This window comes from Ctenocephalides felis, unplaced genomic scaffold (genome assembly GCF_003426905.1).
Source record: "Ctenocephalides felis isolate EL2017-DRISC unplaced genomic scaffold, ASM342690v1 CF-g0.4_SCAFFOLD_01170, whole genome shotgun sequence".
NCBI classification, from domain to species: domain Eukaryota; kingdom Metazoa; phylum Arthropoda; class Insecta; order Siphonaptera; family Pulicidae; genus Ctenocephalides; species Ctenocephalides felis.
The window spans coordinates 84993749-85019881 of record NW_020537324.1 but is presented as its reverse complement, the minus strand read 5'-3'; the positions used below and the strand labels follow the sequence as shown (position 1 = coordinate 85019881).

Genomic DNA, 26133 nt, shown 5'->3' with positions numbered 1-26133 from the left:
ATTTTATTTCTGATGCCTGGAAGAAAATATTCTAAATTATCCTTCCTATGGACCAAAAATGAACAAATCGAATATTTTATCTGTACGTGTCTATATCAAAATTTTCGCAATTTCGTTCAACTGATAAGAGAGATGATTACTCGGGACGTTTCTAATATATAATAATATATCGTACGAGTTCAGGTTTCATTTTGGATCTAGCACTCGCTAGAATTATTCAAACATTAGTGTTTATTTAGTGTTAATTATTAATTTAATTAATAGTGTTATTTATATTTAATATTTAATCCTATTTGTTAGTGAGTGCGTCGGGAGCTCTATTGCTCGGGGAATTTGGAAATTAGTAAAGGTAATAAGAAATCAATTTATTATATCATGTTAAGACTGCGCAATTTATTTATTTTAATTTATCGAAATTAATAAGACTTATTAATGGACAAAATTTGGTTATTCGCCAAAATTTAAATTATATTCTCAAAATTACTTAATTTTTTTTCATTGAAACACATTGCAATTTAAAAAAAAAAAATGATAAAAAGATAGTTTTATAATAGTTTTAGAGCGATTCGATTATATAATACGTTTATATATGCAATTGGTATTTATTTTACATATTCGTCCACAATTTCTGAATTTTTATTTAAATATAATTTACTTTAGTAATAATATATGTGGTATTGGAGCAAATAGTTTTTTTTATAAAATGTATTGTAACTTTTAAAGTATTTGTCTAAAACAAATAAAATATTTGACAAATTTGTATAAAATTAAATTGTTTATAATATTTTAGAGTATTGTAATACTCTACAGCGACTTGGTATATTTGAAAATCAATATTGAAATAGAAAATTAATTCAAGTGTGATAAAAGTGTATTTATTCATGAAATCTCCTGTATCTTTTAAACTTTTTATTTTATATAAATGAAATATATGACAAAGTTGTATAAAATTAAATAGTTTATAATAATATAGAACATTTTGAGACTTTACAGTGATTTGGTATACTTTGAAATAATAATTGAAAACAGAAATTAAAGAAAAACGCTTCGAAGGTGCACTTATTTATCAAATTTTTTGTAACTTTTGAAATATTTGCTTTAGATAAATGGAAATCTGACAAATCTGTTTAATATTAAATAGACAATAATATTGTAGAACATTGTAGAGCAACTTGAAATACTCAAAAATCGAACAAACAAAAAAAAAACTTAACGAAAATTACTACTAGGGCTCTTACTAAAAGCTTTGCGTGTAAAAATTTTTTTCATCAGATTTAAATTATGTATGTAGCGTTTTTCTTCTAAACTAAATTATATAGAGTATTGATCTAACAATATATTTTACATCACCTTTGTCTATGATCGTTTTTATTTAAATAATACGTCAATTGTTTAAAAAATTTCGATGTAAACAAACGAAATGGAAACGCTTATTTATAATTTTAACTTCATTAAGTCCATGTGTGGGGAATTTTAGAATATTTAATTCGCATCACAAATTTCCAATGTATACATATATTCAACATATGTATAATATATGTGCTAAATATATATATACTATCATAATATTGGACATACCCATTTTTTAAATTTTTTCATAGATTTGTGGCTTCCGTATGAAATGATTGTTTATATTATTGATTATAAAATATATGGCACTTTATAAATTCTATGACGCAATTGTAATAAAATAATGTATATATATATAATTTAATAACAATTTTAATAATGTATATATAATAAAAAATTGAAAGAAACAATGAGCAATTATATAAACTACGTTTCGATTTGGAATTTCTAAACGTCTCTTATCAAATTTAATTTTTAACTGAGATGAATTTTTACCTTAGTTAGATTTAATTAATAATTTTTTAGTTACTTTATTATCTAAGAAATTATATAAATAGAAATATATATTTTCTTTGAATTAATAAGCTAAATATTAAATATCACAATGAACAACAATCTTATTAAATTATGAAAAGAACTGTCAATATTGATTGGAATTAATTAATTAATTAAGTAAATGAATATATTTACTTAGTTATACACGTTTTTATTTAAATTAATAAAAATATAATTTAATTAAAGTAAAATATTATGTAATTTTTTCATTGTTTTACCTTGCAAATAAAGTTTTTATTAGATGTAATTATTATTAAAGTTTTAATGTAAAATAAAAAATGTAGATTTTAAATTAAACCTAAAAGTTTTGAAAATATGAAATTCGAAGAAAAGTTAATATAATTGCTCGCTATTTCGACACTAGATTTGTGTCATTATTCAGCAAATCAAACCAGGACAAAAATAAAAATTTAAAATACTAATAAAAGTTTCATTTTAAATATAATTATATTTAATTTTAAAATATAACATTGTTGAAATTACAAATAACATACAGCTATTTTTTGCAATTAATTTTAACTATTTTTTTTAATCACAATATTTATTACAACTGTTAAATAATTTAAAATCCAGTAATAATAATGAACAATGACATAAATTTAAATAAAAAAGGGTACAAAGGATATTATTTACATTAAAATGATATTCGTAGTATGATGATTTAATTAATTTAATTAATGATGAATATTAAATAATTTAATAAAATTAAACTTTATGAAATAAAAAGATCTGCTCTACTAAATTTAACTAACAAGGAAAATCTCAGGTTTACTTTTCTGAGATTTTGTTGAAACTTCGCATGGTGATAGTTATTTTTTAATTACTATATTTGTTACAACTGCTAAATAATTAACATCTAGCATGGTGATAGTGTTGATAGTCAAAACGAAGCCCTTAAAATATTATAGGCTTATGAGAAGTGGTTTAATTATTAAAATGTATTGTAATATATTTCATCTATCTCACGACTTTTCTAATAAAATTCTAAAAACAAACGTCAGTAAACGTAAGAAATTCGATTATTTAATCGATTCGAATGTCTGCAAGTAGGAAATGAATACCAATGACGAATTTATTTGCATGGACGATTAACAATTTATTTGCTGTTCGATATTATTTGCTATTTTTTCCGTTAAAATGAAGACGATACAAAAAAGCCTGTTATGGTAATTTTGTTCAATGGGAAAACTTCCCAATTCGTTTTTATTAGACACATGTTGCATCCAATTGGAATAGAATAGACGCAAAAACATTTCTATTTAGTATATATACTAATATATATATATATATATATATATATATATATATATCTTGAGATTTGGACATTATTCTAGATTTTTTTTATTTATGTCTTGTGTAGACATATAATAATTGGCGTGATAATAGTACAATAATGATTTTTATAAGGGCTTCTCATATTCTGCAGTAGACCTTAAATCAGTGAAAATACAACTATCTATTTAACATAGATATCCTATATAAGATAGAACAAATATTACTGACTTAATTCTATAAATGAAATATTATTGGGTTAATTCTATTGTTATTTTGAGCCTAAAAGGCATTGTCAATAGGTTATTAAATCTTGAAACCAATTTATTTAAAATGATATAATATTTTCTGACTACAAATTTGATCAATTTTCTAGATTTCTTTAATTCAGCTGCATCTCAGAGATAATAATAAATAAATAAAAAGTAAATTTTTCTTATCATAAGCTTTTTATATTCTGGTAAAAAATTGCATAAATCTTTGATTTTACTTGTATTATTTTTTTTAATAGTTTGATCAGATTTCAAACATTGACTTATATAAATGTATATATTTTAATTAACCTCAATTAACACAATTAAAATTAAATAAATGATAAACCAAATGCACTATTTTTATATATTCAAAGTGACATATTAAGGTGCTAAAAACTCATCTCTAAAATTTTCTGGTTAATTATTATTATTATTTTTATTATGAATCATTTAACAAGCTTTAAATAAAATTTTGCTTATTTCTTAATAGTTTACTATATATTGTTTTTCATAATATGCATTTTACAATTAAGACGTTAATCTAATTAAATCCAAAGATGATTTTCGTGGTTTTTGTTAGAATCAGCTAATTTTATATAAATTTTAATTCGAGGACAAAGGATTTTGCAGAGCGTGAAGGTGATTTATAATAATTTAGTACAATTTATTTATATCAAATACAAAGTTAAAACTAACTAATTTTATGATGATCTTATGAGTGGAAAGAATATTATCTGCACTTCTTTTCGCAAAAATTTATTAAATTCATTTTGAAGTTCCAAACGTTTCGAGACTATGGTTTGTCCCATTATAATAGTGAAATTTATTTTACTTTAGTTATTCCATAAATAACTAAAGTATTTTCAATTTAAAATCAATACTATGTAATTGTATGATGATTTTATTAGAATCGATTGTATGAGATATTTTCTATACATTCTTCTGTTTCTTTATTACCAATGTCATGGCACACTTAACCTAATTTGGAGCAAATTTGCTCCAATTTACATATATTATTTTAATTTAATTTATTGCTAAAATAATTGACTACAAAAAATGAAATTTGTATGAATATCGAGTATTAATTCTTCATTAAATAATTTATAACATTTAAACTATCTGTCGACTATAAAAATATTTTTGGCAATTTTGTACATAACTGAATCATTTGCAATAGTTACTATAACATTATAAAACAACAATCTACAACGTATTATTTAGTATTATTATTATTATTATGATTTTGAATCTGAACTAAACTGTTCTTCGAGCAGTTTTTATAAAACTTCTTAACAACGTCACTTTTTAGAAGGCAACCCAATGGTTGACCTATCTATATTTGATGCATTTTTATTATTAGAAACTTAAATACTGATAATAATTTATCTAAACTGATCATGTATGACATTGTTCAATGTTGTATAAAATTGATCTTGTATAAACAAATTGAATTAAAAAAAAATCCTGTTATATATGATAAATTGACGTATTTATGATGCAAATGCGTACCTAACTAAAAGTCACCTTAGTTAGTATCATAACACGCAGTAGAATTATATATTTATATTTGTATATATATATATATATATATATATATATAAAATATATAATTCAATTGACAACTGGACGTTATCTCATCTGGTTGGTTTATTAGCACATGTTTGTAATTTGTTGTAACTATCTCCTTATATATTTTCTTATCTGTTTATCGCGAAAGAGTTTTGTTCTTGACCTCGGCAACTGGCAAATCTTTCGACATACACAACGATGAATTTTTTACATTTTTTTCTACCAAAAAATTCGAAATATATCTCTCTGAGATAAAATTATATATCGATTCTGACTTGGTTACCGCCACCGACATTTTTTATCGATACCATTCATTTTATGTAATGTATGATAATTTATGGAAATTCAGATAATTATATATATATATATATATATATATATATATATATATTACATTTTTTATATAATTTTGCTGTTGAAATATGTGATATTCAGTTTTCAGGGCAATACATCAATTAAAAAATTTGTATGACTTTAAAATAATTTTATTTTTTCCATACGTTTCGACACATAGTTTTGTGTCATCTTCAGTGGACTATGTAATTGTAATAATCCTAATTATTTCCTAATTATAATTGTTCACAATGCACAATGAAACCAATTCTTGTCACTTTAAATGTAACAATAACTAGCTGTAAGTGGAATTCTGTCTTAAGGCAATTAGGGCATCGTGCCTTAAGGCAAATTGCTGGAACTTCCCGTACCAAAAATTATTTTTTTTAAAAACGATTAACATTTTTGAAAAAAATTTACATCGAAAAAATAAGATTTTTGACAAACTATAAATTGGACAAAAAATTACTTTTTTTGAAAAAAAAAATTTTTTTTAAATTTTTTTTAAAAAAAAATTTTTTAAAAAATTTTTTTTTTTGAAAAAAAAAATGTTTTCTTTATTTTGACATAATTTGGAAGATCTGAACTTGTTTTTCAAAGCAATCGCACTGCTTTAACTGCATAGAGACAAAATATAAAGCGCGTAAGAGCGGCGTCGCTGTCTAACGGGTAAACATTGATACGGAACCCATCGGAAAATAAACAAAATTTATACTTATTGTTAAAATCTCTATAAAATATCTGAAAATTTGATGTGCATATGTCTAATGATCATTTTTGACCGCCAAATGGCATTTTTTTTTACTTTTTTTGTTAGATCTCCGAAACCGCTAGACCTGCCTTTATGAAAATTTGATCAATTCTTTATCTTGTCAATACAAGTAAAATGTTTTTTGAATTATTAAAATCGGACGCTCCGTTCTCTTAAAAACTGAGTTACCGTTTCCGTCCCTTTTTGCCCCGTATCTCCGAAACGGCTAGACCTGCCTTCGCCAAAAACTAATCAGCACGTCTCCTTATCAATACAAATCGAATGTTTTTTGAATTATTCAAATCGGTTGATCCGTGTTCCCGAAATCGTCGACGAAAATTTGTATCCGCACATACATACACACACGCACACACACACACACACACACACACACACACACACACACACACACACACATACATCCATTTTTTCTAAGGTATGCCAAAATGTTCAGAAACCTCTGAAACGTAAAGATATATAAAAATTTTCATTTTCGATTTTTTTGCGATTACTATAACTTACCCTACGGGAAGTTAATAAATTTTTTGAATGAGTTATTTTATGAATTTGTAAAATACATCTAAATGAAATAATTAATATGATTATTAATAATTAATGAAATAATTAGGATTATTACAATTACATAGTCCACTGAAGATGACACAAAACTATGTGTCGAAACGTATGGAAAAAATAAAATTATTTTAAAGTCATACAAATTTTTTAATTGATGTATTGCCCCGAAAACTGAATATCATATATATATATATATAGATAGATTTTTTTGGACCATTGATATTTAGAAATTATATTTTCTAAGCAAATTATGTTTTAACACATTAATCGCCATGTCAGTCGTATGTGTCTGACAATAAGAAGTTCTACTTGAGCCATGTAAGATATATATGTTTGACATACGCTATTTAGAATAAGGAGAAAAATTTTTAACTAGTGGTGTATGTCATCGAGAAATTTTAAACGTTTTTAAATATATTATTACAAATACTGTAACTTTCATTATTTTTGCTATCTTGTTATATCTGACAATGAGCAAATCAATTTATCTCCAGAACATTAACAATCGTCATTTCATTTCGAATTCAATTTAAAAAAAAAATAGTTGCTAATTAATTAATTTACACAAAATTGAAAAAGTGCTCCCGCATAGTCACGGTCTAAACGCATTTGCAAATAATTCTGTGCGACATTTTCACTTATACTGTGCTTAGCTCGACGGCATTTTCACATTTTTCAATAGTTTTCACAAAAGTGGAAAATGCTCCATTTTTTCTGAAGTATGCCAAAATGTTCAGAAACCTTGAAAACGTCGAGAAATGCAAAAATTTTCATTTTCGATTTTCGGTCCATTATTATAACTACCCTACAGGAAGTTAATAATAATTAAAAATTACAACAAAAATAGTAAATATTTAACATTTTTATCATTGAAAATACTACTTAATTCTGTTAGATTTTTAGAATAAATCTTCTGTCGTTTTATTTTTTCAGAGTATTTTTTTATAAATTTACATTTGATCTCACTTTTATCATGAAAAAATTAAAAATATGAACTTGAAATTATTTGTATTAAAATTAAATAAATATAATCAAAACATTTTATATCTTCCATTCGTACACAGATAATTTTTGTGCAATTATTAATGACAAAATTTATTAATATCACAAAAACTTTATGTATATAAAACATTATTATATAATATTACACAAAAATTCGTTACAGAAAAAAAAAATTTATTATCAAATAAATAATTTCAAGTTTATATTTTTAATTTTTCCTTAATGAAACTGAGAACAAACATAATAGAAAAATACTCTAACAATTTTTACTAATTTAGTTAATAATTTTAATATATTTAAAAAAATCAAGCAGATTGGAATTGTATTTTTAATGATGAAAACTTTTAGTTCATAATTTTTGTATTACAACATTTTGAAAATAGATGTGCCATAAATATAATTATAAATGGACAAAAAAGTTATTTGAAATATTCAGGATATTTATACATCAAAGGCATGGTGCTATATTATTATTTAATTATAAGTTCTGTTTTTTTCTAAATTGCGAATGATATGAATAGAAATTATATACATTTATATATATATATATATATATATATATATACATATATATCCAATTATAATGTGTGTTTGTAATATTATTCATAATATCTGAATGGCAATGTCAATGCCACCAAAAAACGAATAAAACGCGAACTGAATCACAAATGAGAAAAATTACATAATACATTTTGGAGTTAGACTTACACAAAAATAAAGAACGGTAATAAATTTGTTGTTAATTAAATATTTTTAATAATAAATATTTACTTTACATTTGAGTTGCTGTTAAATAAATTTCATTGCCATTAAAAAATAAGAACATTTCTTTATCTACTTAGTAAGTATTTCATTACTAAATATTTAGTATTATCAATTTTTTTTAAAACATTTGTAAAAATGTCGCTAAAAAGTATAATAAGTATTTTTATTACTATTATTTATTATTGTTTGTTTAGTATTTTAGAAGATTTTCACATAAACCAAATTTTATTTTTGATTACAAATTAAGTAATTAACATTGAATTAATAATTCAAAATATTTCACATAGATTATGATATATTATACATGATATAATAATTAAAATATTATTAATATTGATTACATAAAGAAGAAAATTTACGATTAATGTAAGAATTTATATGGTTATTATTTCAGTATTTAATTTGTTGACATGGCAAATTTAATCTAAAATAATAATAATGGTGAGACAAATACATTTTGTTTTGAGCAAGATTTTGATGAATATTTTTAAAAAAATTAATATTATTAAATTTAAATTTTAAATAAAAATTTGCAAAATTAGTTTCTCTCAAGAAACCAACTTTCTCCTTAGTTAATTTATTTACTTCCAAAACTCTAATGATGCATATTATAAATAGTTTAGCAATATTTTGTATATATGCATTTATATTATATATATAATATTTATAAATTGCAGAAAATAAGCAAATTTCATCTCATTACGATTAAATTTGATTTGCGTAATCTTGTTTTTGATTTGAGATACACGCGAATGTCATCATACGACTAATATAATTTAAAGATTAAATAAATAAATAGCTGAGATCAAAAATTTCATTAGATTTTTGCACAAAACTGATAAACAAACATAGATCTACAATTTTGTAATACATTTTAAATAATCGAATAATAGATAAATAAAATCTAATGAGATTTTGTTAGAGTACATCCACACAATTGAGAATAAAAATTAATAATTATTATTAAAGTGTATATACATGATTTTTTTTTAATTTTAATAACTAACCCCCAGTTTATTTTAATAACGAAGAATTATAATATAAATAATTATTTACAGAGCAATCTCCACCCAAACTTAGAAATGATTTCCATAGAATAATTTTAGAGTTTTGTGAGGATAAAAATATTGTTTTTAGTAATGGGTTTACTTTTATTATATTATATCTATTAATTCTTAAGAAAAAATACAAATAAGTTTAAATATTTATTTTAAAATAAGTGCTATAAATAAAATTCTTATAATGCAAAATAACAATATAGAAACTAAAATTGTTATGTGGAACAATGTCTCTAGAAAAAATGCAAAAATTCTAAATCGAACTCTAAAATAAAATACTTTAGTTCAAAACAATAATTATAAGTGATTTAAATTTTTTTATAAACCTTAGTCTTATTTGTAAGCTACATTTTTATTTAATCATTTATTGCCCAAAACTTTTAGAAAGTCCCAAAGAATTCTTTAATAATTCCTGAATAATTAATGCCAAAGCATTAATAATATATAATTATAATTTTAGAAAGGAATAAAAATACCAATAAAAATAAGTTTACTTATTATGTTTAAAATTTTGTTGTCTTTTTGGTATTTTTATTTGATTTGTGAAATTGATTTAAATGCTACAACATTTATATTTTATAATAAAAAAACAATTTGAATGCACTGTCCGTTTTAGTTGCAAGGAAAAATTGTATCTTTTTAAATTTTTTTAAAAATGTTAGGATTTTTTTAAAAAAAAAATTGGGTAAAAAACAAATGCAACTGGTATCTTACTATACCCCTCCTCCCCCACGTAATATTTCGTGATTTTTTGTCAAACCCTCCCTCTCCATAAACACCTCAAGTGATTAATGAATCCGCCCTTTGATATGTATAGTAATAAGTAATATTAGTAATAAAATAAAAATATCAGGTCATATATTAATACCCATATAATATCAGAAAAATTTTCCCTTGTATCAGATAATTTAGTTAAAAACCAATCAATTTTCTTTACCAACATTTCTGGAAAAACACTATTTTTCCAGAATATTTAGTTATAGTAATGGGCCGAAAATCAAAAATGAAAATTTTTGCATTTCTCGACATTTTGAAGATTTCTGACATCCTTAACATTTTATAGGAATTGTTCTTAGAGTTCTATTATTTCTATTATCTTTTCCTTTTCCCCAGATTAGTACATTCCACCAGGGTCAGATTTAAAAAGTCGTCCAGCCAGCAGCCAAAACGCCGCGCAAGAGGAGACGTTCCCAAAAATTCAACAAAGACAGATTTAAACCAGAAACTGAACAAACGACGACAGATCAGTCTGACCAAATCGTTGACAAATCTGGACAATTTGATTCCGGTGGAGAATTTAATTTAACAGTTGACGGACGCCGACAGAACGGCGCCCAATTCAAATTCAAAACTGGTTGCGAAGAGAAGCTGACGTCGACTTGTCACAAAATGCCTTCTGCCACTGGAGGAGTTGTCAATGGACATCACACCGAACATAATGGGTAAGTAGGATAGATATTAAATAAATGAATTAATAAATAAACTAGTTGGTTTGGTATTTAGCCTTGAGGCAAGTTACATGAACTTCCCGATATGTGTAAATAATCGACTTAATCAAAAAAAAAGTGTAAATAATATACTTCACCAATCCTACTTTAAAAAAACGATAATAATTTTAGCAAAGTTTGACGAATTTTTAAAATTAAACTATTTGTCGTAAGGCCGTAATATTACAGTAAGTTCTATAACACCATGTTGTATATCGCCAGAAAAAGTTCCATGAAAATTGTCTTAAATTTTTTTTCAACAGTTAATTACAAGAAAACGGCTCCGTAGATTTTCACCTAAAATTAATCAGTACAATTCCCAACTAATATCTTTCGAACAGTTTTTGATTTTTTAGAATCGGTACGGTAGGATGAGCTTAAATGTGGACGAAATGTTTAACACTTTTTTTCAAATTGCAAAGAAACGGCTTGGCAGATCGTCACACAAAACTGACAAACGATAGTCCTCACCGAAATACATCGAATGGCTTTTAAATTTCTAAAATCGGTTCAGCCGTTTTTGAGAAAACAGCGATTTACGGCAAAAAATCTGTTGGTGCACACGCACACACACACACACACACACACAGAAACACATACTTTGTCCAAATTTGGTTTCATTCGATTCAGAATGGCTTGAAACGTCGAGAAAACATAAAATTAGCGAACCGGATTTTTTGATGAAAACATAAACTTCTCCTTCGGGAAGTTAATAAATATTTGTACAATTTTGGACAGAGATTTTACATTGGTTTTATCCTTGCAGTACAAATGGTCATCACACAAACGGGTATCACCACGATGGATTGGACGAAGAAGTTGTAATCACAGGGTTGTCTGGTAAATTCCCAGAATGTGACAGTGTTGAAGAATTCCGTCAAGCTTTGTTCGATGGAGTTGATTTGGTTACAGATGATGAAAGGAGATGGCCCAAAGGTAATAGGTTACTTAAATTCCTAAAATGAGCTCGGAGTAACAATTGTTTTTTTCCTAGGATTGTATGGTCTACCAGCACGTATGGGTAAATTAGGTGATATGTCCAAGTTCGATTGTTCATTCTTCGGTGTCCATGCTAAACAAGCTGATTGTATGGATCCTCAAATGAGAATGTTATTAGAATTGACCCACGAAGCAATTGTCGATGCAGGTAAAATTTTTATCTTCACCTTCTGATATTTTGGATTGAATTTTATTACAAAACTAGATGACCCGACAGACGTTGTCCTGTACCCATGTCTACAATTTTTAATATAATATACTAATATTTGTCGTTTACCTAAAAATAATAATTATTGTTTTTTAAATTACTCTTCACACCAAAATGCATATACATATATAATATGAGCGATGTTAAATGTAGAACTGCTTTAAATAAAATTATGAGTCTCAATTCCCACACTATTTTGGAAATTGAAGTCTTTTAAACGGTGTAACATAACCATAATCATAACATAACACTGGTACTTCATGTTGGATTATTTTTTATTATTTAAGATATCTAAAATTGTAATTTAAACTTTTCCTAATCGATATCGTGAGGGCCGAATTGTATGTATTCATCTTTATTTTCCCATTTGTGAAATAAATAAAGTGAAATTTTTACGAATTTTAAAAATGTCGTGGAAAGATTAGTAAAAGATGCAAAGAAATTATATATTGAAAAAAACTATATTGAAAATTTAATATCCGAATCTTGTGTTGGCGCCCCCTAAGGCGTGCGCTCGTATTTTTCACATGCAACGCATTAAAGGTAGGACCGGCTCTGATTAATACTTAATTTCATAATATTTTAATTTCTGGCACATCTCAGCTGCTTTTTAGCAATAATAATGTAGACATTTCATTTTTCTTATTCATAATCATAAATTTATTATACATATTCTAATATTGTCTAGGTTCATAAGTAAATTGAAATTTTTGGCAGATGATAGTTTTCATTTGTTTTCAATGCAAACAATAGCATGTCGTTTTTTGCTATTTTTTCCATTTATTTCTACAATATTGCACATACATCCCAGTACTTTATAATCACATACATCCTAGAAATTTCTTTAACAAATTTCAGAAAGATTTATCAAAATCCGAATAATCGTTTAGGAAGAGTATACAGTGAGTGCTTGTAATTTAATATGAACTTTATATAATTGCAATAAAGCTCAAATTGATTTTACGTTTTAGTTAGAAAACGTTTGAATGTAAAAAAGAAAAGGGCTGATTTTAGGGTTTTTCCGGCAATTATTCGATTTTTTCTCGCCGTAAGAACCATCCTTGGACTTCAGCGAACATTTTAAAAAAATAATTGGCCAAATTGGTTCAGGCGTTGTTGAGTTATGCGCTTACCAACACATTTTGCGATTCATTTTTATATATAAGAAAGATTATTATTTTTTTCTTAGGAGTAAATCCAGCCACAGTACGTGGATCACGTACAGGAGTTTTTGTTGGAATGTCTTCATCAGAAGCTGAACAATATTGGTCACAAGATCCTGATCTTATAAATGGTTATGGTCTGACTGGTTGCGCCAAGGCTATGTTCCCTAATCGTATTTCTTACACATTTGACTTCAGAGGTAAAATATTTGTGGTTCATTTATTTAGTATCTTACAATTAAGTGATTCTATTTATTTGGTTTATTTACTTTCAGGACCTAGTTATGCAGTAGACACTGCTTGCTCGAGTTCTTTATTCGCTTTGCACCAGGCTTTGGTGTCTATGCGAAGAGGTGACTGTGATGCTGCAGTAGTTTGTGGAGTCAACTTGAATCTTAAGCCATCGTTGTCTTTACAGTTCTTGAGACTTAGCATGTTGAGTGCAGAAGGTCAGGATTCGAGATAATTAATCCATCGGGTTGCACCTACAGTCTTTTATTATAGAAATTGTTTCTTTTATACAGGTAAATGCAAAGCCTTTGATGCCACTGGTAGTGGTTATGTCCGTAGTGAAGCTGCTGTAGTGATTTACTTGCAAAAAGCTTCAGTTGCTAAAAGATCCTATGCTACTCTGGTCAACGCCAGGACTAACACTGATGGTTTCAAAGACACCGGTATCACATTCCCTTCAGGAGCCATGCAAAATAGATTAATCAGAGAGACTTACAAAGAATGTGGTGTACGTGCTAGTGATGTTGTATATGTAGAAGCCCATGGTACAGGAACTAAGGTACACAAGATTTGATTACATAAATGTGTTGTGTGTACGACTGTTGTGGTTAATAATGTTTATTATCCTTTAGGCTGGTGACCCACAAGAAGTCAACTCTATTGCTGATTTCTTCTGCCCTGCCGAAAGAAAGACTCCACTTTTAATTGGATCCGTAAAATCCAACATGGGACACAGTGAACCTGCTTCTGGTCTCTGTTCTATTGCCAAAGTCCTCATTGCCATGGAAGCTGGAGTAATTCCTGCAAATTTGCATTTCAATGAACCCAATCCTGATCTGCCTGGATTGTTTGATGGTCGATTAAAGGTATTGAATTGATGCATGAGATTGTTGGTGTATTAAAAGCCATTGGTTATTGATTGTTATGTTTAAAGGTTGTAGATAAAAATACTCCATGGACTGGTGGATATGTAGGTGTCAACTCATTTGGTTTTGGAGGAGCAAACGCTCATGTTATTCTCAAATCAAATCCAAAAACCAAACAAATGGCTTTGAGTCAAGCTGCTAAAACTGAAGTACCCAGGTATGAATCATATTTATTATTATTATTAGAAGAATAGACGAACACCCAAATTACTTGGCACACAAAGTATTCTCAGAAGCGCGCCTAACAAGACTAAAACGAAAAATTCCCAATGATCTTATAAATTTGTAAACGCTAACATTATTATTATTATTATTATTATCTCACTATTTCTATTATTGTTATTTTGTTATATTTAACTTCCCGTAGGGTAAGTTATAGTAATCGCAAAAAAATCGAAAATGAAAATTTTTATATATCTTTACGTTTCAGAGGTTTCTGAACATTTTGGCATACCTTAGAAAAAATGGATGTATGTGTGTGTGTGTGTGTGTGTGTGTGTATGTACGTGTGTGTATGTATGTGCGGATACAAATTTTCGTCGACGTTTTCGGGAACACGGATCAACCGATTTGAATAATTCAAAAAACATTCGATTCGTATTGATAAGGAGACGTGCTGATTAGTTTTTGGCGAAGGCAGGTCTAGCCGTTCCGAAGATACGGGGCAAAAAGTGCCGAAAACGGTAACTCAGTTTTAAAGAGAACGGAGCGTCCGATTTGAATAATTCAAAAAACATTTTATTTGTATTGACTAAATGAACAACTGTTTAAATTTTTGGAAAGGCAGGTCCAACGACTTTGGAGATATGGAGGAAAAAGTAAAAAAATGAGCCATTTGGCGGTCAAAAATGAACATTAGACATATGCACATCAAATTATCAGATATTTTATAGAAATTTTAACAATAAGTATAATTTTTTTTTACATTTCTATGGGTTTCGTACCAATGCTTATGCGTTAGACGGCGGCGCGGCACTTGCGCGCTTCGATATTTCGTCTCTATGCAGTTCAAGCAGTGCGATTGCTTTGAAAAAAAGTTCAAAATTTCCAAAATATGTCAAAATGAAGAAAACATTTTTTTTTAAAAAAATTTTTTTGTTTTCAAAAAAAAAATTTTTCCAAAAAATTTTTTTTTTTTCAAATAAAAAAAATGTTTTTTCTAAAAAAAGTAATTTTTTGTCAATTTTATAGTTTCTCAAAAATCTATTTTTTTTCGAAGTAAAATTTTTTCAAAAATGTTAATCGTTTTTAAAAAAAATAATAGTTTTTGGTACGGGAAGTTCCAGCAATTTGCCTTAAGGCACGATGCCCTAATTGCCTTAAGACAGAATTCCACTTACAGCTAGTTTAATATTTTACTTAATTTTATGTCTATTTTTTTAGACTTGTTGCTGTATCTGGAAGAACCCGTGAAGCAGTTGAAACCCTTTTACACGAAGTACAAACTCATCCTGAAGATTTGGAACTGTCAGCACTGTTACACGAAGTGCATTCTACAAATATCCCTGGACACGCTCATAGAGGATTTGTAGTGCTTCCAACCGAACAAGGAGCTGAACCATTCATTGAAATCCAGGAATTAGAAAGTAACGAAAAGCGTCCAATTTGGTACGTTTTCTCCGGTATGGGTTCTCAATGGCCAGGAATGGCAGCTGCTTTAATGAAATTGGAACCATTCAGAAATGGAATTCAAAAGTGTGCAGATGCACTCAAACCTTACGGAGTTGATTTGCTTGATGTTATCACCACTACCGATGAAAGCAAGTAAGTGAAAATAAATAATGCATGATGTTTTTGATTTCTAAACATTTTATTGTTTATAGATTTGAAAACGTTCTCAACTCATTTGTGTCAATTGCTGCTGTACAAGTGGCTCTTGTTGATGTCTTGAAAACTGTTGGAGTTGAACCTGATGGTATCGTAGGACACTCTGTAGGAGAATTAGGTAGGTTGTAGTAATGCACCCAATGTTTATACTTGCGCGTATTAATAACTATATTCTTTTATAGGTTGTGCTTATGCTGATGGTACATTTACACGTGAACAAACTGTTTTGGCGGCCTACTGGCGTGGTCGTGCTATTTTAGAGTCCAAGTTACCCCCTGGAGCCATGGCTGCCGTTGGCTTGACCTGGGAAGAGTGTCGCAAGAAATGTCCTCAGGACATTGTACCTGCTTGCCATAATGCTGAAGACTCCGTGACAGTCAGTAACAATTTCACTTTTTATCATGATATTACTGCACATGATCTGATTTATATGCTTTTGGTGTTTTAGATTTCTGGACCAGTTGATTCTATTGCCAAATTCGTCCAACAACTAACAGACGAAGGTGTATTCGCTAAAGGTGTTAAAAGTTCTGGTGTAGCTTTCCATTCCAAATACATCCAAGCAGCAGGTCCCATGCTTAAACAAAGCTTAGACAAAATTTTGACTGACCCTAAACCCAGAAGTTCACGCTGGTTGAGTTCCAGTATTCCTGAGGAACGATGGAACACACCATTAGGTCAGAGATAATAACTTTGTAACATTATTTTGCAACCAACTTGCGTATTAATCGATGCTATTTTTTACAGCTAAGATGAGTTCTGCTGACTATCATGTCAACAACCTTCTGTCGCCTGTGTTGTTCCATGAAGCAGTCTCTCACGTACCAGAGAATGCTATTGTTATAGAAATTGCTCCTCATGCCTTATTGCAAGCTATTTTGAAGAGATCTTTAGCCAAATCAGTCACAAATGTTGGCATGATGAAGAGAGGACATCAAGATAATTGCTCGCATGTTTTACAGAGCTTGGGAAAGTGAGTAATAGATGATTGATTTTATTACTGCTTGATATCTTTTCTAATGCATACTGGTTTTTAGATTATATGCAGCTGGTGGACAGCCTTTATTGGCTAATCTTTACCCCAAAGTTAAATATCCAGTCAGTCAAGGTACTCCTATGCTAGCTTCGAAAGTAAAATGGGATCACAGTACTGAATGGACAGTGCCCTATTTTGGTGGAAAAGGTACAAAATTATTCATATTCAGTTAGTCATAATTCAATCAGTTCAGTTTATTGATATTTATTTGTTTTTTTTTCAGGAGGACAATCAGGTGAAAATGTTATCGATGTCAACCTGAGCAAAGAAGAAGACCAGTACATCTTTGGACATAATATTGATGGAAGAGTTTTATTCCCAGCCACTGGTTATATGGCAAGTATTTAAAAAAAGAAACTGTTTTATCAAATGTATAAGCAATGTGATTTCTGACTAATAATTTTTCCTTTCCTTTTAGACTCTAGTATGGAAGACTTTTGCCAAACTCCGCAACGAGTCCTTGGAACAATGTCCAGTCATCCTAGAAGAGGTCCAATTTCACAGAGCCACCATTGTGCCAAAAGAAGGTTCCATTAAATTCTTGGTGAACATTTTTGAAGCCTCCGGCGAATTCGAAATTAGTGAAGGAGGTTCTTTGGCAGTCTCTGGAAAAATCAGAGCACCTGAAAATGTGGAAAAGGAACAAGTGAACTGGTTGAAGGAACCAGAAAAGCCAACTGGTGTCAGAGATTTAACTACTCAAGACGTTTATAAGGAACTTAGACTTCGTGGATATGATTACGATGGCCTATTCAGAGGTAAGGATAAACGATCTATGGACATCTCCTTGTGCATACCTTGTGATCAGGTTTATCACTCATTTCTTTTGTTTCCCAGGTATTAAGAGTGCCGATGGTAAAGCCAAATCTGGTCTTTTGGAATGGTCCGATAACTGGGTCAGTTTCATGGACACTATGCTCCAGTTCAGTATTTTGGGCAAGGATGTCAGGGAATTGTACTTGCCCACAAGATTACAAAGAGCTGTTATCGATCCCAAGAAACATTTGGAATTTGTCGAGAAATATGGAGAGAATGGTAAGTAGACTGTTATGAATTGTACTAGAAGGAGTTGCTTTGGGATTGAAGTATATGTATGTATTGTTTCTGTTTCTCAGGTATCCCAGTATACATGTACAACGAAGAAAATATCCTCAAGAGCGGCGGTGTCGAGATGCGCGGTTTAAAAGCCTCTTTGGCCCCTCGCAGACAGCAAGCTCAAAATCCACCAAAACTAGAAAGATACTTATTTGTTCCTTACGAAAACAAGAGTTCTCTAGCTGAAAATGAAGACAAGTCCAGATTGCAAGCGCTCACTGTAAATTCCCAACTCGTATTGGAGAACAGCAAGAATGCCATTAAGTTGAAATTGGTTGAAGCAGCTTTGGACAAATCTGTCGAAGGATTATTGACACAGGATGTGCAGAATATTTTGGAATCAGAACCATTGTTGACTGTTGAAGCTATCGTGGCTGTTAAACAGAACGTTGAAGCATTTACCAGTGTTTTGGAACCCTTGGGTGTTAAGACTGTCGAAAAGGATGCTACAACAGGCACAGTGAGTAGATAATAATATAGAAAGATAATTAGTAACAGATACAGATATATATTAATGAGTCTTTTACCCCAGCTTGGAGAAAATGCCCATCTAGCTCTTGGCAGTGGCGTACTTACCCATTCGTCCGCCAAAAATGTTCTTCGCAACCTCTACGACTCCTTGAAACCTGAAGGATTCGTCCTTCTTGAAGAAACAGCTGTCAATTTCGAAAAACCAGAATGCAGACAAGTTTATGAAAGTTTAGGTTTAGAACTGGTTTCTGTCCAAAGGACCACCAATAGAGTTTACGCTCTATTGAGGAAACCTTTGCTTGAATTGCCAAAGAACTTTGTAGTCATCAACGTGTCTGAAAATCATTTTGATTATGTCGAGCCCTTGAAGGAAGCTTTGGCTAAGAGCGAGGCTGAAGGTTTGACTGTGTACGTTGTATGCCACGGTGAAGAAACCACTGGAATGGTTGGAATGATGAATTGTATTAGACAAGAAGCCGGTAGGGGAAATGGACACATATATTTACTAAAATTACAATATAATATTCTATATTATTTAATGAATCTTTTTCTCAGGTGGCAAAAATGTAAGATGTTACTTCATACAAGACCCATCATTGGAAAAGTTCTCAGTGACTTCAAACGCTTACAAGAATCAACTTCGTAAAGATTTAGTAATGAATGTTTACAAGACCAAGCAATGGGGTTGCATGAGACATTTGAAATTGGACTCAAGACCAGACGAAGCATCTTTGCAAGTGGAACATGCTTATATCAATGCTGTTACGAAGGGAGATTTGGCCAGTTTGAGATGGATAGAAGGACCACTTTCTTACTACAAGTATGAGTTGAATATATATTTAAAATGTTTTATACAACTGATGCATTAACGGATTTGTTTGTTTTTTTGTCTAGGCATGATACTCAGTCCGGTTTGGATTTGTGTACTGTATACTATGCTCCAATCAATTTCCGTGATGTTATGTTGTGCAGTGGCAAGTTGCCCCCAGATGCGCTTCCAGGAGACTTGGCTGGACAGGTAATTTTATGAAGCAACAAGAAAAAATATTTGGTATAACTTGTGTCATTGATTTTTTGTAGGAATGTGTCTTGGGTCTTGAGTTCTCCGGAAGAGACTCACGAGGCAACCGTGTTATGGCTATGGTGCCTGCTAAAAGTTTGGCAACTACCTGTTTAGCACAAAAGGCTCTTATGTGGGACATTCCTGATAACTGGACCATGGAAGAAGCCTCCACAATCCCCTGCGTATACTCAACAGTAAGATAACTCAAAATACCTTAATTTCTTGCTAATGCTTTGGATTTTAAATTCCTGTATCCTTTATATTTAGGTTTATTACGCCCTGGTGATGCGTGGACGCATGAAATCTGGTGACAAAGTTCTAGTTCACGCCGGATCCGGTGGTGTTGGCCAATCTGCAATCTCAGTAGCCCTACACGCTGGTTGTGAAGTCTTCACAACTGTTGGATCACCCGAGAAACGCCAGTTCTTGCTGAAGAGATTCCCTGGATTGAGGGATGACCACATCGGCAACTCCAGAGACACCAGTTTTGAACAAATGGTCATGAAACAAACACAAGGAAAAGGTAATATTATTAAATAAAAAGGTGCTTTCATTCTGGTTGTGTTAAAATGTGGTAACAATTTGTTGTGTTTAATGTTTCAGGTGTGGATATTGTATTGAACTCATTGGCTGAAGAAAAATTGCAAGCATCAGTGAGATGTTTAGCTATCAATGGAAGGTTTTTGGAAATTGGAAAATACGATTTGTCCAACAATAACCCATTAGTAAGTATCACTTACATCCACAAACTAGCCAGTCAATTGCAACTTTTATTAAAACCAATTTCTCCAGGGTATGTCTGTGTTCTTGCGCAATGTTACTTTCCATGGTATTTTGCTCGATTCTATTATGGAAGGTGATTTGGAGACATGCCAAGAAGTTACCAGATTGGTCACAGAAGGTATCAAGAGTGGTGCAGTCAGACCTTTGCCGACAAGTGTGTTCTCAGAGACACAAGCTGAACAAGCCTTCAGGTAATAATAGTCATAAAAATAAAATATTGTAATACAAAAGTTATTTTTTAAATTATTTAATGAATAAAATGATTGAATAGTGTATATTTATTATATTTTTGTTAATTTTAGGTTTATGGCTTCTGGAAAACACATTGGTAAAGTTGTATTGAAGATCAGAGACGAAGAAAAAGCAAAAGTCAGCAAACCACCCATGAAACTCATAAACGCTATACCAAGAACATACATGCACCCAGACAAAACCTATGTTTTAGTCGGTACGTCCAAAATAATTCCTAATTACTACCCTAATATGTCTTGTTTTACTTTTCTAATCCTGTTATTTACAACAAAGGTGGTCTTGGAGGTTTTGGTTTAGAATTGGCCCATTGGCTTGTAACTCGTGGTGCCAAACGTTTAGTATTAACATCTAGAAGTGGAATCCGTTCTGGATACCAAGAATTGGCTGTCAGAAGGTGGATGGACAAGGGTGTTAAAGTTCTGGTGTCCACTACTGATGTCACCGAACCCAATGGTAAAAATTATTATTCAATTCTTTGATGATTTAACTTGCATTAGACCTTTATCAATTACATCTTGTCTTTTCCAATTAGGTGCTGAAAAATTGATGACTGAAGCAAACAGTCTAGGACCAGTTGGTGCAGTTTATAATTTAGCAGCAGTATTGAGAGATCAGACTATGGACAATCAATCAGAGGCTGACTTTAAGGCTGTTTGCAAACCTAAGGTTACCGGTACCAAGAATTTAGATAAAGCAACCAGAGCATTGTGTCCACTGTTGGACCACTTTGTCGTGTTCTCCAGTGTCAGTTGTGGAAGAGGTAATGTTGGTCAGGTCAACTACGGTTTAGCAAACTCTGCAATGGAAAGGATCTGTGAAGCCAGACAAGCAGCCGGTTTACCAGGTAATAATAGTTATAAAGCAATTATAGCTATACTCTGGGTACTGATTGTTATAATATGTGTTTTAATTTTTATTTAGGTACTGCAATTCAATGGGGCGCTATCGGTGACGCCGGTCTAGTCATAGAATCAATGGGAGGTGGTAACGAAACCAATGTAGGAGGTACCTTGCCACAAAGAATGAGGTCCTGTTTGGAAGCCCTGGATGTTCTTTTGCAACAACCTCACCCTGTCTTGGCCTCCATGGTATTAGCTGATAAGAGGAAAGCAGACGCTGGTGCTGGTGCAGGAGGTGTTAGTTTAGTTGATGCAGTTGCAAATATATTAGGTAACGTTTTCTGCAAATTTATATTAATGATAGTGTTGTAATGGTTTGATTCTTTTACCCCAGGTCTTAAGGACACCAAAAATACACAGGCCTCTGCTACCCTCTCTGATCTTGGTATGGACTCGCTGATGGGAGCTGAAATTAAACAAACTTTAGAAAGAAATTACGACTTAGTACTGAATGCCCAAGAAATCAGATCACTCACCTTTGGTAAACTGAAAGAATTAGGTGCAGGTGGTGGCGATACTTCTGCAACGACCAATGGTGCAGTCACCAGCGAAGACAAACAAGTCAGCTTTGCCAGTAACGAACTCATGCCAGAAAAAGTATTGTTGAGGTTGACATCAAAGGATGACAAGAGTGATAAGAAACCTTTGTTCTTAGTAAGTAAATTATAAAAATTATGAAAGTTACGGAATTACGAATTACCCATTACTATATCATGTGTTTATTTATCAGGTTCATGCGATTGAAGGAGTTGTAGCACCCTTAGAACCCTTAGCTTCCAGATTGAACAGGCCTGTGTACGGTCTTCAATGTACACAAGAAGCTCCTTTAGATTCTATCCAAGATTTAGCTAAATTTTATGTAACCAAACTGAAAGAAGTACAAAAAGATGGACCTTACGCTTTGTGTGGATACTCATTTGGTGCCTGCGTGGCTTTCGAAATGGCCCTACAACTTGAAAAGGTAATAAAAAACGTTGTTTAAATATTTAACGCCCATGACAATATTATTGTATTATTGTATGATATTTTATTTAATTCTTTCGCTTTTTATAGGAGAAACAAAAAGTATCCCTAGTTTTATTGGATGGATCACCCACTTACGTAAGTTCATACACTGGTGCCTATAAAGCCAGACAAGGACCCACAGGAGCCGCCAGTGATGAAGCTCACGCCTTAGCATACTTCTCTCTAGTCTTTAGCAATTTGGATTACGTTAAAGTACGTACCAACATCAAATTATTTTAGTACAATTTAATATTCAAAGATTATAATTTTCCTTTTTCTTTTATCTCAGACTGCTCAAGAATTAGAAACCCTTCCTAGTTGGGAGGAACGTTTAGCAAGATGTACAAGTCTGTTGGCCAGTCGCACTGGATTTGCTGAAAAACAATTAGCTCAAGCAGCCACTTCATTCTATAAGAAGTTGAGGGCTGCCGATGCTTATAAAACACAATGCAAAGTTGAAGGCAGTGTCACGTTAGTTAGAGCCAGTGAGAACTATGCAAAGATTAGTGATGATTACGGATTGCAATCGGTAAGTGATATATTGAATTTTATATTGAAGTGATGTGGCATTTTTTTATTATGATGTTTTATTTCAGTTATGTAAGAGCACAGTGTCAATACACACAGCTACAGGTGATCATAGAACAATCCTTTCTGGAGAATCTGTCGATAAAATTGCGAATATAGTACAAGCTGTGTAGAAGTACATTTTATATAAGAGTCTATATAGCACAAACTTATTTTTTGTAAATATATCTACAAGGCACCTAATGAACACTAAGAAAACACTAATGTTATAAATCTAAGTAAGTATTTCTAAATAATTATATTTTATCAAGATTATTAGCATACGTTTAAACATAACAAAAAAAAAGCTGAAATCTTTGAAAAGTAATCACCAAATATTATTTAGTTATACTATTTGCATTCCGTATGCATTTAATCTTTTGTAAATATATAATTTTTGGGACCTTAGAGAAATTACTCACAGAAATTTAGTTTTTGATATTATTTTTTTATTTTTATACACTTCTGTTTTACAATGATATGAATTTGTTAGATCTGGTATAAAGAGTTATGTGTACATTTAAATATATTAATATCTACATTGTATACATCGCATTATATGGTTTACCACTGCATCCATATTTTGTTATCTAGTGACGTAGTTATTTAATTAAAAAATCAAATATAAATTATAAATGTTTTTTATTTAGTATGTGGAATGTGTCAGGATAAAAAAGACCCATAACCATCCTCTCTAATACTTTATGTAATGCTTTTTTTTAATTCCACACTTGACCAATATATTATTATTATTTTCCTACATTAACTGGTCCTTTAATTTCTCTATTTTTAATTTTTTTACTAGGATCACAAGTAAATGCAACCGTTAAGGCATATCGTTTGCCTTCAGTAACCTTTTCAACAAAATGCTCATTCTCTGAGCCTGATGTAAACATAAGAACTCTTCCTTTGCGGGGCTCGACCGTGTAATTAGCCTTTTTGTCCATGAATACAAATCTACCACCTTTAAAATCTTGATCAAAGTCTGTTAAATAGAGCAAGGTGGTATAAAAGAAACTATCATAAGTCACCTGAAATAGGAATAAAAATATTTGTACATGTTCTGAGTAATAAACAAATATTTAGACTTTACCATGTCGATATGTGGATGCCAATATTCATCATGTATTGTAGCAGGTTCCTTGTTTGTAAGTTCAGAAAATAACGTAGGATATGTTAAATATAAAGCATCAGATTCTATTTGGAATGTTTCTGCTACAGCATGTTTCAACTTACTTTCAATCATCTATTAATATAAAATTTACATTTAAAACCTATGAAACAAACAAACAACAATCCATTATTACCTGTAGAAAATCCATGTCATGTTTTGTAACTTTCACAACACCAGTTCTGTACAAATTAACAAATTTATCTCCAACTGATAAGACACCGCTGTGGAAATCAACTACAGAAGCTCCCCCATTTGAGCCTCCAGCAGCCAAACCTTTTTTAGCTAACTCGTTCAACAATCCTGCTTCTGTTAATGTGATTAAACTGTCAGTTACAAAGCGGCCACATTTGAACGGAGTGCAAGTTTTAAATTTATTTGCTTCTTTGGAATATGATTCTGAACATTCAACAGTGTTTCCACGTTTGTGAAAGAACTCGTTTTGTTTGGCTAGTGGTTTTTCATTGTTTGAGCCTTTGTAAAAATGTAGAACTGTGAATAAACCAATGAATAAGACTATTCTCGTCCATGTTCTTTGGTTGCGAAATGAGGGTAAAGGACCGAATTTTCTGCAAGGGGTAAAGGATATAAAATTTAGTGATATAAGGTAATTGTATTTCGATTTACCTACAAATTTCTTTTGTTCAATTTTGATTCATCTTCTTCAGAAGTAACATTATCATCTTTTTTGGGTTCTTTTTTTCTTTGTTTCACGTTTGTTTTTTCCGGCATATCTGTAAATGCTATATATTTATATCGGCAGTTGTCTAAAACTATTCTGTATATATGTATTTAATTAATTATTCATTTTTATATGTTTTGTTTATTGACTATCTGCCAAACACCGAACTGTCAAACTAAATTGCGCAGACAAGTTAACCAACATAAGAAGTAAATGAGTGTACATTTTACAAAGCGTTTTTAATCATAAAAACCTTTATTTGCCACAAATCTTCATTATACAATCGCTTTAGTATTAAATGTATAAACTAATTATCACTTTATCATATATTTTTATCAAATAATAAGATTCTAATCAGATGTAAAATTGTATTCTACGATTGGCCAGCCTTCCTAGTTGTCAATTGAAACCTACTTCACAAAACACACAATGAGTTTCTACGGCAACTAGTGACAGCACGGTGTCACGGTTTTGTTTTAAACTCTTTTTAATTTATAATCGTTAATTTAAACTAATTACCGTTAATTAATTGTGTTTAATCAAACTGTAAATTTGCTAAATTATCGGCATTAATTAATTTTGTACTTTCTGTCACGTGACATGTGTTCCTTGCATAAGGATGCCATATTGTACAAAGTGTTCTAGTTCTAACCTTACTTGCTTTACTTTACTTTAAACCACGTTTTCTTAGAACAAGACTAATTGTAATCTAATAAAGGGTGTTAATAAGTGCAATTAAACAAAAACAATGGTTTCCACGTGTTTAAGCTGTTTAATCAATCC

At 30.4% G+C, this 26133-nt stretch overlaps 2 protein-coding genes across 2 annotated transcripts; one reads left to right on the top strand and one right to left on the bottom strand.

The window, feature by feature from the left end:
* The first annotated feature begins 285 nt into the window (after positions 1-285).
* LOC113368221 (fatty acid synthase) lies at positions 286-23992 on the top strand. The gene is made up of 36 exons (XM_026609785.1): positions 286-349; positions 10599-10927; positions 11739-11908; positions 11967-12119; positions 13369-13542; positions 13618-13791; positions 13867-14132; positions 14206-14439; positions 14508-14628; positions 15200-15209; positions 15883-16263; positions 16323-16444; positions 16509-16702; positions 16775-17003; positions 17074-17299; positions 17364-17509; positions 17589-17698; positions 17781-18120; positions 18200-18397; positions 18478-18917; positions 18990-19407; positions 19484-19748; positions 19823-19946; positions 20009-20185; positions 20259-20514; positions 20595-20716; positions 20784-20965; positions 21077-21222; positions 21300-21479; positions 21559-21870; positions 21948-22196; positions 22260-22579; positions 22656-22886; positions 22979-23143; positions 23220-23459; positions 23527-23992. The coding sequence occupies exons 2-36, from the start codon at positions 10875-10877 to the stop codon at positions 23629-23631; spliced, it is 7233 nt and encodes a 2410-aa protein (XP_026465570.1). The 5' UTR covers positions 286-349; positions 10599-10874; the 3' UTR covers positions 23632-23992.
* A 101-nt stretch (positions 23993-24093) lies between these two features.
* Positions 24094-25525, bottom strand: LOC113368220 (2-oxoglutarate and iron-dependent oxygenase domain-containing protein 3-like). The gene is made up of 4 exons (XM_026609784.1): positions 25300-25525; positions 24805-25237; positions 24591-24743; positions 24094-24528 (listed from the first exon to the last, which is right to left on the bottom strand). Exons 1-4 carry the CDS (start codon positions 25398-25400, stop codon positions 24247-24249), a joined length of 969 nt encoding a protein of 322 aa, XP_026465569.1. The 5' UTR covers positions 25401-25525; the 3' UTR covers positions 24094-24246.
* Positions 25526-26133: the final 608 nt, after the last annotated feature.